General features: G+C 66.8%; 1 protein-coding gene across 1 annotated transcript; it reads left to right on the top strand.

Annotated features, from left to right (window-relative positions):
* Positions 1-587: 587 nt before the first annotated feature.
* On the top strand, positions 588-16,852 carry LOC309438576 (protein O-GlcNAcase-like; the record flags this gene model as incomplete). Its single annotated transcript, XM_082050168.1, has 17 exons — positions 588-627; positions 3,420-3,471; positions 7,014-7,111; positions 7,521-7,651; positions 8,176-8,422; positions 8,783-8,881; positions 9,073-9,357; positions 9,747-9,896; positions 10,406-11,481; positions 11,552-11,726; positions 12,012-12,068; positions 12,895-12,980; positions 13,213-13,317; positions 14,903-14,994; positions 15,366-15,558; positions 15,638-15,809; positions 16,143-16,852. The coding sequence occupies 17 exons, from the start codon at positions 588-590 to the stop codon at positions 16,277-16,279; spliced, it is 3,195 nt and encodes a 1,064-aa protein (XP_081906294.1). The 3' UTR covers positions 16,280-16,852.
* Positions 16,853-17,758: the final 906 nt, after the last annotated feature.

Here is a 17,758-nt window from a genome sequence, read left to right as displayed (position 1 = left end):
GCTGCCCTGAGCTCCCCCCGGTGCCGGCGCGGTGGGGTCGGCCCGGCGGGGCTGCCGAGGGGCTGCCGAGCCCGCCCCGGGCCGCGGCCCCGCTCCCGCACGGCACCGGGCAGCTGCGCCCGCCCGACCCGCAGGGGCTGAAGCGCCCGGCCCACCACGGGGCGCTTCGGCCCGGGGGCTACGCGGGTCCCCCGCCCCGCCCTGGCCCCGCCGCGGCGCCACCCGCCGGGGCCGCCCCCTGCTCTGCGGCGGGCGGGGGAGGGCGGGCGGCGGAGCCGCTCCTCCGGCAGCCCCTGCGCGCACCCTCCATCCCTCCGTGCGTCCCTCCATCCCTCCATCCCTGCGCACACCCTCCATCCCTCCGTGCGACCCTCCATCCTTCCGCATACCCTCCATCCCTCCGTGCGTCCCTCCATCCCTCCGTGCGTCCCTCCATCCCTCCGCACACCCTCTATCCCTGCGCGCACCCTCCATCCCTGCGCGCACCCTCCATCCCTCCGCACACCCTCCATCCTTCCGCTCACCCCTCTGTCCTTCCCTGCATCCCTCCGCGCACCCCCCGTCCCTCCGCCCGCCTCAGCAGCGGTATGGCGGGGCGGCCGCGCTTCCTCTGCGGCGTGGTGGAAGGTAGGTAGGTCCCTCCGGGGCCCCGCCCGGTCCACTCGGAGCGAGCAGGGCCAGGAAAGGCCGCCGGGACCCGAGCCGCGCCCGAGCCCCCGGGTGTTGGGGACTCAGGGATCGGGCCCCTGCACACCCCCCACCTCTGCCCGGGGGTGATGGACCAGCACCCCCTGCTGACGCTGCCCAGCTCTTCCCCACATCACTGCTGCATCCCGCAGCCATTCCCGGCTTCAGCACCCTGAAGGGTTTCTCCCTGCCCAGGGCATGGGAGCACATCCCGTGTGTGCCCCCCGTCCCTGCCCGAGGACACCGCCCGGCCCGGCAGAGCCGGGGCTCTCATACAGCTCCGTGTGGCCCAGCCCTGTCCGGCCGGCCCCCAGCTCCTGTTTGTGCAGCATCTCTGCGGTGGGGCCAGGCCTGGCACCCGCTGGCAACAGCATCTCTGCTCTTCCGGCAGCAGTGCCCGCCCTGCCCGGGAGGAGCAAAACCGCCGTGCGCATAAACACGAGATAAATAGAAGGCACAGGGGTGGGGAAGTTGATAGTGAAAAGCAATACGAGTCAGACAAGAATCATTGATACAGGATGGAAAGGCTCCCTCGCCCCGGTAGCACAGGCGTTTTCAACAGAGCTGCAGCTGGCAGGGCACGCGTGCAGGGCGGGCAGCACGCTTGCAAGGTCCCGTCAGCTCACAGCAAAGCGTGAGTGAGGGACTTGCAGGCAGGTGCTGTACGGGGACTCCTGGGACTTCACTGTGAGCTGAGCAGGGGTTCCGGGGGGTGGGAAATGGAAAATCTACTTACTTTCTTTGGGTAAAATGTTTGATCCCTGAGTGGCCACATATTTGGCCCTGTGCATGGTGTGGGACAAATATATATTATTTCAAAGTAGATGGAGCAGTGTACACGTTCAGGCAGGCAGAAAAAGAAGCTAATGATCAGTGCTGTGGTGCAACGACCACGCCATTGCCCGTGGCTGGCGCTGGGCCGGCGGGGCGGCCCCTCGGGGCAGCGGGGTCTCCCCCGCGCAGACCAGCTCCGGTGCACTCGGGCGTTTGGGAAACGTGGCTGTTTTCTGGGCCTGGTGCCGGGTCCTTTCTCCCAGACTGCAGGGTAATTGCGATCTGCCCTCCTGCGGTGCACAGTTCAGCAAATGCATCCGCTTCCCTGAATATCTGCTCCTGGTGGCCTCGTCTGCCGTAAAGTGTGTTGACTGGTTCAAAAGTTGCCCACAAAGCAGAGCCCATCCAAATCTAGGAAGCTGCCCCGATGGCTCGGTGTCAGCCCTGTTCAAGACACAATGGATTTTCTGTGAGGCTTCCCATTGCAGCTGCTGGCTCTTGCAGAGACTTGAAATGTTAAAGATCCTCCTCTTGCTAAATTTCAGGTCGATGCTGGAACACTTAAAGGTTCCTCTTAACCTCGTCTTTAAGAAGCTGTCAAATCTGTATCTCGCCACAGACATTTACCTCCCTGTTCTCCCATTGTCCCCGAGTGAGCTTGCTGTCCACTAGATGTTCTTTCTCGCTGGCTTTGCACACAACTCTGTGCCTCCCAGGTCTTCCTACGTGCAGAAATAGGACGGGCCCTTCCCCGGAAGCGGTTCGGTGGGGGCACGGGCGCTGCACACCCAGCAGTGCCCGCGGCCGCTGTCCCGGCCCCAGAGCGCTGGGCAGGCTGCTGTCAGGCGCTGGTGCCCACGGGCACAGAGCCCGCAGGCGGCAGGCGGGGAAACGTTCAAGCGCAGGGTGAGCTGCTGTCAGGCGCTGGTGCCCACGGGCACAGAGCCCGCAGGCGGCAGGCGGGGAAACGTTCAAGCGCAGGGTGAGCTGCTGTCAGGCGCCAGGGCCCACGGGCACAGAGCCCGCAGGCGGCAGGCGGGGAAATGTTAAGGAACACTGGGGAATTTGCTGAGTCCAGATCTGCAGTTCCTGCATTCGGCTCTGTCGGTGTGAACCTTCTGGAAGGGCAATGTCCTTGCGGGCGTTGACGAGGGTCTGTTAGCAGACAGCTGCCTCCTTGTGTGCTGTCCCTTTCTGGATTTTCCCTTGCAAGCTCATGGGGAGGGTGTTTTCTAGTGGGGGACAGACAACGTGTCTGTGAAACACCTTGTGGAGCCACAATCCAGCACTGGTGGGCATCCCGGAAGGCCGTGTGTGTTCCTGCCCTGAACACTCGCCGTGGGACAGGGACACGGCCGAGTCCTGCCCCGCCGCAGTGCGGGTGTGTTTGCAGCGCGGAGGGGAGATCTGTCAGTGCGGGTTTGGTGCAGTTTGATTTTTGCAGTGGTTAAAGACGGAGAGCAGCCCATGTGGGAGCGATGATGCTTTGCTTCACGCAGCCCGACACTACACAGACACAGGGAGATGCAAAGAGAGACAGAACCAGTCTCTGTAAAGAAGAAAATCCCCAGGCAGAAAACTCTATGATGGATGTACAATAGTTCTGTGCCTTGGTGCGCCCTGAATTCATGCTCGAGTGCCCTATACCGCAGCCAGCCCGCAGCTGTCTCCTCCAGGCTCGGTTTCACTGTGCAGCCCCACAGGTTAGAGCCACCCTGTGTAATTCTTGCCAGCTGCCTCTTCCGGGGAGTCTGGCAGCACAGGCACTGTCCCCCCGGATCGGCAACCAGTGCCCTGCAGGGCCCTGTCAGGATAACGACTCTGACGTGCCCAGAGGTGAACGGCTGGCGGATATCTGGGTTTAAGAGCAGCCACCTGGGGACAGCACATAGAGACTTGATTTTACGGCAGTTACAAATGCATTTTGGTGTTGTGGGTTTTTTTTCCCACTTTTACAGGTTTCTATGGGAGACCATGGTCTATGGAACAGAGGAAACTTCTCTTTCAATGGCAAGTACCCCAAATTTTCCTGTCTGAGGGTACTTGCCTGCGGTGGAGTGACGGGGTGGAGGCGGAGTGCTGTGGGGGCAGAGCGGGGAGGACGCCACGCGGGACAGAGGCCCCTGCGGCCGGCCCTGGGGCACCGGGGCACCGGCAGCCGGGGAGCTCAGGCTGCTCCCGCTGCCCCCAATGCACTCCTGCGCCCGGGCCAGCCAGGGACAGGGGACGGACAGGCGGCCCGAGGACGCGCGGACAGATGTGGGCTGTGCTGCCCTGTGCCAGCAGAGGGTGCTGGGCCTCTGCCACAGCCAGCTGCAGCCAGATGTGCTGGGATGGGGACCTGGGGATGGGGCCTGGAAGGGGCTGGGGGGAGCGGGTGGGCACCAGCCCTTGGTGCAGGGGGGTGCCCGGCTGGCATGGGAGCTGCAGCGAGGGACAGGGGACGGGGAGAGACATGCTGCCATGGGGCAGCCGTGGGGTCAGGGGAACAGGACCTGCTGCCATGGGGAGAGGTGGGGTCAGGGGGACAGGACCTGCTGCCATGGGGCAGTGATGGGGTCAGGGGGACAGGACCTGCTGCCATGGGGAGCGGTGGGGTCAGGGGGACAGGACCTGCTGCCATGGGGAGCGGTGGGGTCAGGGGGACAGGACCTGCTGCCATGGGGAGAGGTGGGGTCAGGGGGACAGGACCTGCTGCCATGGGGAGCGGTGGGGTCAGGGGAACAGGACCTGCTGCCATGGGGAGCGGTGGGGTCAGGGGGACAGGACCTGCTGCCATGGGGAGCGGTGGGGTCAGGGGGACAGGACCTGCTGCCATGGGGAGAGGTGGGGTCAGGGGGACAGGACCTGCTGCCATGGGGAGCGGTGGGGTCAGGGGGACAGGACCTGCTGCCATGGGGAGCGGTGGGGTCAGGGGGACAGGACCTGCTGCCATGGGGCAGCCATGGGGTCAGGGGAACAGGACCTGCTGCCATGGGGAGCGGTGGGGTCAGGGGGACAGCGCCAGACCTGCTGCCCGCGCCGTGGGAGGGCGGTGGCGGCTGGGCAGGGTCTGGGGAAGAGCGTGGGGGCTGCGCCGGCCCGGCAGTGCTGCCTGCGGAGGCACCGGCGCAGCTGCCCTGCCCCGCTGCAGCGCGGTGTGGGTGGCCGCGGCAACCCACGCACAGGAGGGTGTCGGGAGCAGGTGGAGGGGCTGGAATGGGAAGTTGGAAGAGAGAACACGGGGTTGCTCACCCCACCTCGAGTGCTGAGCTGGCAGGACAATGCCCACTGCCCCACCTCTGCACAGCACCAGCCCAGCGGGTACGCTGGCTGCATGTGTCCCGGCTGCCGCCCACCGCGAGCGGCCAGCGCGCCCTGCCAGTGTGCTGGGGACAGCACGGGCACTGTGGTGTTTTGGCGCGGGCAGTGCACTGGTGACAGCATGGTCAGTGCAATGTTTTTGGCATGGGCAGTGCAGTGGTGTTGGCGCGGGCAGTGCAGTGGCAGTGGGCAGTGCAGTGGCAGTGAGCAGTGCAGTGGCAGTGGGCGGTGCAGTGGTGGTGGTGCGGGCAGTGCAGTGACAGTGGGCAGTGCAGTGGTGTTGGTGCGGGCAGTGCAGTGGCAGTGGGCAGTGCAGTGGCAGTGAGCAGTGCAGTGGCAGCGGGCAGTGCAGTGGCAGCGGGCAGTGCAGTGGCAGTGGGCAGTGCAGTGGCAGTGAGCGGTGCAGTGGCAGCGGGCAGTGCAGTGGCAGTGGGCAGTGCAGTGGCAGTGAGCAGTGCAGTGGCAGCGGGCAGTGCAGTGGCAGTGGGCAGTGCAGTGGCAGTGAGCAGTGCAGTGGCAGCGGGCAGTGCAGTGGCAGTGGACAGTGCAGTGGCAGTGAGCAGTGCAGTGGCAGCGGGCAGTGCAGTGGTGTTGGTGCGGGCAGTGCAGTGGCAGTGGGCAGTGCAGTGGCAGCGGGCAGTGCAGTGGCAGCGGGCAGTGCAGTGGCAGTGGGCAGCGCGCCGGGCCGTGTGCCGGGGGCTGTGCTGGCGCTGGCGCTGGCAGCCGAGCGCCGTGGGAAGCGTGCTGGTCGTGCTGGGGAGCGCTGGTGACACTGTGCTGGTCACGAGTGCGGGACCAGAGATGCAGATACAGGAAAATGTAGCTTAGAAACTTTGGGGAAACATGCGGAAAGGAAAACAGTGTGTGATGTTTTAAGGTACACTAGGGCTGAGAGGTCTACCGGTGGCCTTGTCTGGGACAGGACTGGGATGTGTGAGCACTGTGATCATCAGTGTTTTCTGCTCTGGAAAGAAACAAGATGAGGTGTCTGCGTCATGTGGGACACAAAGTGCTTCCTGGTCTGTTCCATTGTGGGAACATGTAAAACATTGTCTACTGAGGAGGATAAATAAAAATAAATGAGTATATCAGACAGCTTCCGTAGAGGGGTGCCAGGAGAGCTGTCTGGGCAGGCGTCTGCCCCATCCCGATAATTTCCAGTGAGTCTGGGATTACTGTGGAGATTCTGGAAGGAGTCTGTGCTGTCCCAGGCCAGGCCTATGACGGCGCAGTCTGGTGTCCGAGCAGACGGGCTCTGGTCTCGCTCGGGCTCCCTCCCCGTCCCTCCAGCTGCGAGCGGAGCCGCTGCAGAGCTGGGCAGCTTTCCCCCCCGACTCGCCCAGCGTGCGCCCCATGAGTCACATCTGGACGCCGCTGTGTCCCGGGTGTGGTGGCTCAGGACCCAGTGCAGGCGCTGGCAGAGCCGCGGAGCAGCCGCAGGGAGTCTGGCCTGATGGAGCCCGCAGCCGGAGCCACGGCTGCAGCACACGGAGCTGCCGCACACGGAGCTGCCGCACACGGAGCGGCTGCACACGGAGCTGCCGCACATGGAACTGCAGCACACAAACTGCAGCACACGAACTGCAGCACACGCAGCTGCAGCACACGAACTGCAGCACACGGAGCGGCCGCACACGGAGCTGCAGCACACGAAGCTGCAGCACACGAACTGCAGCACATGAACTGCAGCACACAAACTGCAGCACACGAACTGCAGCACACGCAGCTGCAGCACACGGAGCAGCTCCTGCAGCGCCAGCCCCGTCCATCTCCTTGGCCGCTTTGTTCCCAGTCTCCCCGGATCCCCTGTCCGCCCTGAGGCTGCTCGGGCCGCTCATCCCTCCTCCATCCCTTGCTCAGGACATGGAGCTTTTCATCATCACAGACTTTGCCAAGCGGTTCAAACAGGCAGTTTAGGCCAAGCTGGTCCCTCCCACTCACACTTTCCACAGCAAGGGTGTTAACGCGTTCCCCAGGGGACAATGTCCGTCTGGTCTCCAAGACCTTCTCATCCAGATGCGCGATCTTTCCAGGGGTCCCTAAACAATACGAGTTGCTGGGCTTGGCGCTGGGAGCACTGGGATGGAATCGCGTCTGCGCTGTGTGCGGGCCGGGGCTGGCACTGCGGGACCCCGCGCAGACCGTGGAGGGACAGGGACACGGGCTCTTGGTGCTGTGGTGGCACCCGCCCCAGTGCTGCTTTGCAAAGAGCCGTCTGGAGCCGCGGGTGACCCCTTGTCCTTGCACAGGCTGAAACGCCGGGAGCTGAACTGCTACATGTACGCGCCCAAGGACGAGCTGAAGCACCGGCTGCTCTGGCGAGAGCCCTACACAGAGCACGAGGCAGGTAGAGGCTCTGCTGGGCCCCGGTGGCGGCCGCAGGGTGTGCGGGGCAGCGAGGTCTGCGTCCCAGCAGGCTCCGGCGGGCTGTTACCGCTCCTCTTGCCCACAACCTGCCCATTGCGGCAACCCCAGACCCTGCTGGCGCAAGGAGCCTCCCAGACCCCATCGCACGGCATTGCCCACGAGCCCACCCAGCACAGGGGGATCCCCACGGAGCTCTGGCAATATGTTTGAATGTGCCAGGGCCTGGAGACCATTGCAGAGAGCCCTCTATCTCCCAAGGGGCTGGAAACTCTCCCCTGGGCATCTCCAGGTGCTCTCTCCTGCCTCACGATGCCTTCAGATCCTTCCTTTTGGGCCACTGTGGTTCCATCTCCCTCTCCCCGCGCTCACAGCACCCGCTTTGTCCCCAGCCCACATGCGGTCTCTCATCGAAGCCGCCCAGGAGCAGGGTGTGGAGTTTGTTTTTGCCATTTCTGCTGGCCAGGACATGGTGTTTTCAAGTGCTGGGGATCGGCTCCTGCTGCAGCAAAAACTCAGGCAGGTACCGTGGTCCTTCCTTCCCCCGCTGGGCAAGGGGCGCAGGAGCTTGTGCGTGAGCCCCATGCCCACCCCAAAGGCTGGTGGGGTCTGTAAACCCCTCCTGCTGCTGCATGTCGGGGGGCAGCTGTGGGCTGCCCGGTGGCAGATGTGCTGTCCCCGTCACGGTGACGGTGCCTGGGCAGCGCTGCGGCAGGAGAGGGACCGGTCAAGCCCCAGAGCTCGCCGGGCAGCACCGGAGGCTGGTGCAGGTGTTGCTGACCCCGGCTCCTTGAGGAGGGTGAAGAGCCGCCGGCACAGTGGGTTTGCTCTGTTGGCAGCCGGTCGTGCCCGCGGCACAGCCGGGGCTGCTGCCCTGCGCCGTGCCTGCCCACCGCCTCCAGCAAAGCGGCCGTGCCCGGCTCTGGGGCCGTGGCTGCGGGGCTGGCGTGTGCCCACGGAATGGCTGGGCCTTGTGCGGGGGGACACGGCGGGGGCTGCTCTGCCCGCTGTGCCCATCTGGGCGCCCAGACCCCGCCCGGGCAGCGGGGGCTCGTCCAGGGCTTGCTGCCTCCCTTCTCTCTGCTGCCCAGGGATCCCTGCAGTCCGTGCCCATGCCCACAGGTGGCTGCCATGGGGTGCCACTCCTTCGCTCTGCTCTTTGATGACATCGACCCCTGCATGTGCCAAGCTGACAGAGACACCTTCCCCTCCCTGGCGCAGGCTCAGGCCTCTGTGGCCAACGAGGCGTACCAGGAGCTGGGCCAGCCCTCCATCTTCCTCTTCTGCCCCACAGGTACCGCCTGCAGCAGCGCAGCCCCAGCCCCCATCCCTGGGGCCGGGTGCTTCACCGGCCCTGGCCCCACAGCAGCCGGGGCTGTGGCACCAGCGCCCGTGCCTGCTGAGAGCCGGCCGGCCCCGTCCTGCTCCTGCGGGAGCCCTGGGATCTCAGGGCTGGGACGAGAGCCGGCCGGCCCCGTCCTGCTCCTGCGGGAGCCCTGAGGCTGGGACGGGACCGGGCGGCAGACGGCTGGCACAGCAGCAGCCGTGCATGCTTGTTCCCATGCACGCGTTCCCCGCCCCTGCCCGCTGGTCCCGGGCAGCCTCTCCTGTCCTGGTCCCTGCCCCACGGGGCTGCTCTCCGCTCTCTCCACAGAGTACTGCAGCTCCCTGTGCTCCCCCAGCCCCGGCCAGTCCTGCTACCTGCTGACGCTTGGCCAGGAGCTGCTCCCGGGGATCGGCGTCATCTGGACAGGTGGGCACCGGCCGGTGCTGGGGGTGCCATGGGGCCGACAGCGGGCCGGGCTGTGGGTCTGCTCTGTGGGCTGGGAGCGTGTGCTGGGGGGCGACCCTCGTCCCCGTGCTTGGTGCCCGTCACGTTACGTCCCTGTCGTGGGACGGGCCGTGTTCTGCTGCTCCACGCGTGTCCGTGCTGTGCTGCCCCAGGCCCAAAGGTGGTGTCACAAGAGCTCTCGGCCGCGCTGCTGGAGGAGGTGGAGGGCGTCCTGCGGCGCCGCCCCGTCATCTGGGACAACCTCTACGCCAACGACTACGACTGCAGACGTGTCTTCCTGGGCCCCTACACGGGACGTGCCCCCGGCCTCATGTCCAGGCTCCGCGGACTGCTCCTCAACCCCAACTGCGAGCTCCAGGCCAACTTCATCCCCATACACACCCTGGGCAGCTGGTTTCAGAGCGAGCTGGGGAGCTGTGCCCGCCCCAATCACGCAGGTAGCTGGTCCCAGCGCGCCAGGCAGCTCTGCACGCGGCGCCTGGGCTGGCAGGGGTGCGTGCCCCGGGACAGCGCCCGGCCACGCTGCCGGTCCGCGCCTTGGCTCTGAGGCTTCCGCGTGGCAGCGGGGTGGGGGGTCACCGGGGTGGGGGGTCACCGGGGTGGGGTGTCACCAGGGTGGGGTGTCTCACTGGGGTGGGGTGTCTGTCTCACCTGGGTGAGGTGTCTCACCCGGGTGGGCACCAGTCGGCACCCCTGGGCATAGCATCCGTCCCGGGGACATCTCCCTGGGGTGGCAGGGAGGGACTGCCTGCCCCCAGTGTGGTGTGCAACAGCTCTGTCAAGCGAAGAATGGGACTGCCCAGGCTGATGAGCGCTGGTTCCTTAGGGATGGAGGTTACAGCAGCCCTGAGGGACAGCCAAGGCCCACCGAAGGGGACATATAGCCCTCGGGAGGGCACATACAGCCCCCAGGAGGCCCTGGAGCTGGCGCTGCTTGACTGGGTGGCCGAGATAAACCAGCAGGCCTCGGAGCCCGGTAGGTGATGAACTCTCACTGTGCAGCACCCTCAGCCCCCCCGGAGTGCTGGTCGGGCTCCGCTGGGCGCTCGGTGGGTGAGGGAGCCCCGTCCCTGCCCGTTTGGATGGGGTGCTGTGGCTGGTGCTGCTGCACGGTCCGTGTGCCGTGGTGGGCGGCTGTGGGTGTCCCTCGTGCCGTGCTGCCCCGTGGGCGCTGCTGGCCCCGCCGCACCCCAGAGGGGGTGTCCTTGGCTGGCAGCGTGCCGGCCCAGGCTGGCACAGCTCTGGAGGAGCGGATTCAGCCAGGAGCAAGCTTGGTGCTTCGCAGGGTTTGCCTCTGCAAAGCCTCAGCTGCCACGGCAGCCTGAAAGGCACAGAGCAAACCAAAGCCCTCGGTCCTGGCAGCTCCCTGGTCCCACCAGCTTGGAGATGGAGCTTCCCGGCACAGCCACCCCAGGGCTGTCCTGCCCGTGGGCAGCAGGTTCCATGCAGGTGCCAGCGGGGCCTCCCCTTGCTCCTTTCTGCCAGGAGGAAGGGCCCTGGGACACCCCAGCGTCAGCCTGAAGGGAGGAACGAGGCTGCAGCCTGGCTCAGGAGGACAGGAGGTGGTGTCCGACCCGCAGCCCCACGGCTGCGCTCCCGGTGGGGCGGAGCAGGGTGGCCGTGAGCCCTGCGCCGTGGCACCGCGGCAGGGATGGAGGAAGGTGACCTCGGAGCCTGGGAAGGGCAGCGGGAGCAGGACCTCTGCTGGCGGTCAGCAAAGCCCCACAGGGGCCGGGGACCAGCTCACCACGGGGAGCAGAGAGAGCTGCGAGCCTTCTGCTCTGCCCAGCACGGCCGGGAGCACCCCGTCCACAGCAGCCCCGGTGGCTACGGAGACCCTGCACAGCCCAGGCCCTGCCATGTGCTGCAGCAACAGGGCCAGTGCCAGCCAGAACCTTCCCCTTCCCACCAGTGATGCCAGGACAGGGGGTGGCAGCCCCTCGCAGCCCCCCTGCAGTGCCCAGCCCGAGGCCAGCAGGGCTGACATGTCCCAGACACCCCCAGGGCCTGGAGCTGGTGCCAGCCCCGGCTCCCCAGCCCCGCTCCCCGATGGGGCTGGTGCCAGCCCCGGCTCCCCAGCCCCGCTCCCCGATGGGGCTGGTGCCAGCCCCGGCTCCCCAGCCCCGCTCCCCGATGGGGCTGGTGCCAGCCCTGGCTCCCCAGCCCCGCTCCCCGATGGGGCTGGTGCCAGCCCCGGCTCCCCAGCCCCGCTCCCCGATGGGGCTGGTGCCAGCCCTGGCTCCCCGGCACCCTGGACGCCGGAGGAGGCTGGGTCCAGCACCATGGCCCTGCTGACTCTGGAGAAGGCTGGGTCTGGTCCCACAGAACCACTGACTGCCAAGGAGGCCAGGTCTGGTCCCACAGCCCCGGTGACCCCAGAGGAGGCCAGGTCCAACCCCACAGCACCACTGACGCTGGACGAGGTGCGGATGCTGGTAGAGCTCTTCTACCTGCCCTACCACCACGGGTCGCAGGCGCAGCATCTCCTGGAGCACTTTCGGTGGCTCTGGGCAAACAGCCTCAGCGTGGGTGTCCCGGCGGCAGCAGACGATGTCAGTGGGGTAAGGCTGGTCCAGGCGCTGCTGCGGGCCGGTGCCCACCATGGTTGCACTGACACCCGTCCGTCCCCAGGGCACGCGGTGGCGCGGCCGAGCCCAGTCCTTCCAGCTGCTCTGCGCGCAGATCTGCCGCCTGCACAGCCGCTTGGTCAGCAGCGCCGGCCGGGCGCTGCTCTACGACCTGCACCGCTACCTCTGGGACATCCGCAACGTGCTGCTGGCCGCCAGTGCCTTCGTCCTCTGGCTGGGTGCGTGCTGATGCCAGACCCGAGCCAGCCTTGGGGCCCTGCAGTCCCTGTTTGCACCAAATCCAGACTCCCTGAAGGGCAGCGGCCCCTGGGCACCGCGGTACACCCGCGCACCCGAGGCTTGTTCTGCGGTGATCCACCGTTCCTCCCCTTAAGGAGGTGAAGGCGCCTGGGACCCCTCGCAGCAGCCTGGGGCCCCTGTGTCCATCAGGGGGCGGCAGGGTCTCTCCTGGGAGAACACCTCCTCTGAGCTGTACCCACCTAACTGCCTCGCCTCCCTTGCAGATGGGCATCTGCTCTGCGACCGCGACCCCGAGGGCACCTGGGGAAGCTGCTTTGGCTGTGAGTACCAGTGCTGCCCCGTTCCCCTCCCACCCGCTGCCCGGTCACCCCCAGCCCCGCAGCAGCGGCACTGGCCATGGGGCTGCCTCCCCGGCACCCGCGGCCGGCAGAGCGGGGTGGCCACAGGGAGGCCGGCGCCCTGCGTGCCCGGTACACCGAGGCAGGACGGGGCACCGCTGCGGGGACAGGGCAGGCATCGGAGCGGCTCCTCACCATCTCGCACAGCCCTATTCCTAGGGCACGGTTCCTCAGGCCTTTTAATCCAGGCACCTCCTGTCCTTTCTGGTTGAAGGGATCCAGGGGCCATGGGAAGCAGTAATGCCCCGGGTGGCAGAGATGAGGCTGGATTTTGAATGCCTGTGCATCACCTTGGGAGCCCCAGTTCCTCTGGTTTAGGGTTCCCTAGTTGCTCTGTGAGCCTTGTTATCTCTTACCAGCCAGGACCTGTTACCGAATAACAACCTGAGAGGGTCTCCAGGTCCAGTGTGGGACGGGCCATGTGCCTCGAACCACTGTGCAGGGCAGCGGGCGCACGCCGTGCCAGGCTGCAGCTCCGCGGCTGTGCCCCGGAGCCGTCTCACCGCACGCTCTTCGTGGAGGCAAGATCGCACCTTTCCCCGTTCCCCCCTTCAGGCCTTGCCACGGAAGGCGTGCGGCTGCTGCCGTGCCCAGGCGAGGTCCTGTGCCGGGGCCGCGCGGCTCTGGGACAGACCCTGGAGCTGTGACCAGTGTGCGTCATGACATTGCTGTGCAGTGGAGGCTGATCTCCCTCAGCCCAGCAGGTTTTTTGTTCACCTCACATGTATTTGTTGCCTGTTGCCTCCAGGGTGCAAGAGCATCACTGCCCCGATCCTGCTGGGGGGGGACGCCGAGCCCTGGGCACGCCGTGGGGGCCTGTGTGGAGAGCTGCAGGTGAGAGCCCGCGCCAGGCTGCGGGGCCGCAGGAGCTGCTGGGGGCTGCGATCCCAGCTGCTGCTCCCGGCCCTGCCTTTGGGTCACGGGAAGGCAGAGGGGCCCTGGGCCTCTGTGCCTCGGCTGCAGCTCCCGAGGCTCAGGGTGCCCCAGAGGGACCCTCCTCCTGCTGCCTCCGGACAAGCTCTGGAGCCGGGACAACCTGCTCCTTGCTGGGCCGTGTCTCTTCCAGGCTCTGCTGCCCGTGGGGAACAGCTGTGACCTCTTCTACCACCCACCTCCGCTCTTCCCATGCAGCCAGCTGTACCTGCTGCGCCCACTGCTGCCCCCGGACAAGGTGAGACTGCGGCACGAAGGGGGGCCGGAGCTCACCCGTGCGTGCTCTAACGAGACACGTGCTCATCTGCTGCTGCCGCAGTACTGAGCTTGCGGTGCAGGTGATGCGGGTGGGAAGGGATGTCTGGGCTCCAGACCCGCTCAGAGAAGGACAGCCTGGGCAGGCCACCCGGGGCTGGCCCAGCAGTGTGCCAGCCCCGGCGGCCTCGGCAGGCGCCGTCACCTGCCCCTCTGGCAGCCGGAGAGGGAGACCCGGCCCAGGTGCAAGCAGCAGGAGCCGTGGATAAACCAGCACAGACTTGGGGTCACCAGGTTGCGAGGGGCTCTCCAGATCAGCCCCGGCGCTGATCTCCAGCAGTGGCCACAAGCAGAGGCCAGGAAAGATCCGGAACAGACAAGGGTGGATGGCGACCTCCTGCAGCCTTCGTCAGCTGCAGCTCTGGGCATGGCCTGAGCCTGCCCGGGTCCCGCTCCAAATCAGCCCCTTCTTCAAACGCTCACCCAGTTTATAGGGCAGCTCCCACTGGAGAGGCAGCAGCCTCTGTCAGCTGTGACCTGCTTGCTGCCAGCCCTGCCTGTGACATCCCAGCCGTTCGATGGGACAGGGAGGGAATGGGAGAATTTGGAGGTGGGGAGGCACGGGAGTTAAACTGCTGCTGAATCCAGCAGAGCCCTGGCTTACCATGTGCACAGTCTGCGCTGAACACCCGCCCCGGCCCTGCCGCCTCCCTCACTGAAGGCAGCACTGGCGCTGCGGGTCACCACCACGGGCACAACTGCTGGCGCTGCAGGTCACCACCACGGGCACAACTGCACACCCCGCTCGTACAGCGCCCGGCAACGTGGAGCTGCGGCGCTCACAGAGAACAGAGCGGGGCTGCCGGCACGGGAGAGCGAGTTACGTTATCAGACTGCAGCTGCCAGCACTTCCATTGCAAGAGCTTTTCTTCAGCTGCCTGTTGTCAGATTTAATCTGATCAGGCTAAACTTTAACAAGCTGAATGTCTGTGTTCAGTGAAACTCTGAGAGCAAACCCAGCTCAGCACTTGAGCCGGCTCCGGGAGCGGCGCTGGGAAGAGCTCTGTCCCGCCCTGGGGCGGCGGGGCCCGTGCTTTGAGAAGCAAGGCTTTCAGCGGGGTGTTCCTTCTGCTGACCCCACGAGCAGCGGCAAACTCAGCTCTGACCGACACAGGAAATGTTGAGATGTCCCACTTTGCACATGCTCTGTGGAGACTTGGGTTTCAGGGCTGGCTTTGCTGCTGTTGCTCTGAGCACGCCTGGTCCTGGGCTGAGCAGCTGCCGCTCCGGGGTGCTGGCTGCAATGCAGCTTCTCCTGGGGAAGTGTTGCCGTGCTGTGGCAACGAGCCTCAGGCCAGCAAAGGCAGTGCTCAGCGCATTGCTTGGCACAGATGCCCGCACCCTTGGGCGGCTGAAGCGCATACCCTTGTACCTTCCCTGGCCAGGACACGCGGGATGCCACAGCCCTGGCTGCGCTCCTTTATAGCCGCCCTGGGCAGCTGCTGGTCCCGTGGCCCGGCAGGGATGGGGCAGGGCCAGCGGGGCTGAGGTGGGTCTGCATCTTCCAGGCAGAGCTTTACCGGATGTGCCGGGAGAGTTTGGACTGTGACCCCAAAGTCGCAGAGATCCTCGTGGCCCACCCCGACCTCCTCGGTGACAGGTGAGTCGTGGCCCTCGGGGGTCCCTCTTGCCAAGCCCGGCCATGCGCAGGGCGATGCTGGGCTGTGCTGGGCGGCAGCGGCCCCTCCTCTCGTTGCTGTGGGGACCAGCTCTGCCTGCAGCACGGCTGCCAGGGCCCTGCGTGCAGGAGGGGACCGGGAGGGCAGTCCCTGCGCCAGTGTCCCTGCGGGGGGACCCGCTCTCAGCCAGGCTGCGGGGGCTGTGGGGGCTCCCCTTGGCCAGGGCTTTGCTGGGGTGCTGTCCCGCGGGGGCAGGAGGGAGGAGGCTGGGCTGGGCTGGACAGGGCTGAGCTTCCCTGGGCCAGGCTGGGCGCCAGGTGCGGCTCAGCGGTGCTACTGCTCTGGCTGGCAGGTTGCTGGGCAGCTTCCTGAGCCTGAGTCCCGAGTACACGTTTGTGCTGGAGGATGAGGGTGGCCCGTGCGGCTACGCAGCCGGAGCACTCTGCGCTGAAGACTTCCTGCAACAGCGAGACAGCAACTGGCTACCGGCCACACGGCACAAGTACCCCCGAGACCTGGGCGCAGGGACCCCAGCTCCAGGACAGGTGAGGGGGCACCTGGAGCAGAGGGGAGCGGGTATGGGGCTATGGAGGGAGCTCCCTCTCTTGTGTTTGTCTCCCGCAGGGTGCCCTGGAGGAAGCACTGCTCTTCTTCCACAGAGAGCCGCTGGCTGTGCCCCTGCCCGTGCTGCGGCGCTTCCCCTCCCTGGTGCAGCTGGGCACGGCCCCCCGCGTGCTGGACGTGGGGGCCAGCCGCAGCCTGGCCGTCTGCCTGCTCAGTGCGCTCAGGGCCAACGGTGAGCACGGCCCCCGAGCCGGGGCTCTGGAGTCCCCTTCATCCTGCCCGGCCCTGTCCCGCCTGCTCCCCTGCCCACTGCAGAGCCAGGGCCCAGCCCCACCTGCACCCCACCTCTCAGCAACCCCCGGGGCTCCCTGTCCCGTCCCTGGCTCAGACTGGCCCCGGCATGCCCACCAGGGCACACACACCCGTGTCTCAGGGCATTGCTCGGGCACCCAGTGCCAAAGGGCTGTGGAGAGGCTGCCCCCTGGGGGAGGGGGTCCCAGCTGCTGGCGCCAACCCCAGCACTGGGGTCCTGGTGCCAGGGCCTGACCTCTCCCCTCCCTTCCAGGGTCGCGGGGAGTGTTTTGCCAGGTCAGTGCCACTGACCAGCAGCAGCTGAGCTTCTACAGCAGGCTGGGCTTTGTCGCCCTGCCAGTGGCCTGGGACAGCTCTCCTGGCACTCGGCTCCTGGGACGTCTCCTCTGAGCAGCTGGGGGTGCAGGCACAGGGAGGCCGTGCTGCCGGACGTGCTGACCCCATCCTGCACGGCATCGGCCTGAGGCAGCGCGAGCGGGGGGCGCCTTGAGCAGGGCAGGTGGACGTGATGGGGACATAGCCTAGGGGTGAGGAGGACGTCACTGGGATGTGTGCAGGGCACTCGGCTGTGAGGGTCCTTTGACGACAGAGAGGTATTTCTGCCTTCTCAGGAGACCTGGGCAGCAGGGCCCCTCTGCTCCTCCCCTGACTGTTCCTGCTTGCTGAGCACCCTCCACTTTGCTGGGCAGCCAGCGACATCCCTGGGCTGGCTGCAGAGCACAGGGCTGGTGGAGCCGCGTGGGCCGTGTTGGCGTCACAGAGCATGGCACCGTGCCCCAGCGCTAAGAGGGTGTCCCTGTCCTGCGGGCTGGGCTGTCCCGCTCTCTCCATCCCGCGTGGCACTAGGCAGGGCAGCCGGTGCTGGGGCTGGCTCTGGCACCAAGGACCTGCTTGTCCGCACGGTCTGGTACGGGACACAGTGAGGCAGCTGCCATCTCTGCTGCCCGAGGGAAGTGCTGTCCTTGGCAATAAAGCATTTGCTGGGCTCTCGCCGTGGTTCATCTCTTGGGGGAAACTGTTGGGGTACCAGCATGTCCCTCTCACACCCTCATGCCCAGCTTGCAGCCAGCCCTGCCTGTCCACCTCACCCCAGCGTCGTTATAGCTGCTCCTGTGCAACCTCAAATGAAGCAGCTCCCCACACGTCTGCCTCTCCAGCTGCTCACCAGCCCTCGGCCCTGCCCTGCGCCGCGCTGCAGGAAGGAGCTCCAGGTGCCGGCAGCCGTGCGCTGCGGCTGGGCTGCCCAGCGCCGCGGGACGGGGCTCTGCTGCGGGAGGGGACCGCTCGGCCTGGGCGTTCCCTGCGGTCACAGCTGCCCCGTGGGCCTGGGGCTGCTGCACTTCCAGAACAGGCAGGGTGGCCAGGGAGGGGATGTCTGTCCAGCCGTGCTGCTGCAGCCCTGGGGACAGGGCTGGAAGGGGTGTAAGGAGCAAACTGTCGCTGGAGGTTTCCGTGCCCTCCAGAGCTGTCTGCCTCGGCCCCGGCGGTGAGGAGGAGGCTGGGGCGGGGTGGCCAAGAGCCCAGGAGCAGGGGGACTCTGGCAGCCCTGCCCTTGTCCCTGGCTCGCCGTGCCTGGAGAGCTGCCCCGCAGGGCAGCAGCAGCCCCGTCCCTGTCCCGGGGCTGCCGGGGGTTACCGGGGCTGGACGTGGAGCTCGGCGCTGCCGGGTCCCTTAGCCATGGCCATGCCGGCGGGAGCGATGCTCGGGGACCCTCTGCGGGCGGGCGGCGAGCGCTGGGCTGTCCGGAGGAAGGCCCGGGGCTGCCCCCCCGCAGCGGGCAGTGCCCCCCTCAGCGGGCAGTATCCCCCTCAGCGGGCAGTATCCCCCTCAGCGGGCGGTGTCCCCCTCAGCGGGCAGTATCCCCCTCAG

The sequence above is a fragment of the Streptopelia decaocto genome, assembly GCF_964273445.1.
Source record: "Streptopelia decaocto genome assembly, chromosome: 4".
Lineage (NCBI taxonomy): Eukaryota > Metazoa > Chordata > Aves > Columbiformes > Columbidae > Streptopelia > Streptopelia decaocto.
Note: the sequence above shows the minus strand (reverse complement) of the source record. Positions and strands in the feature narration are given on the sequence as shown.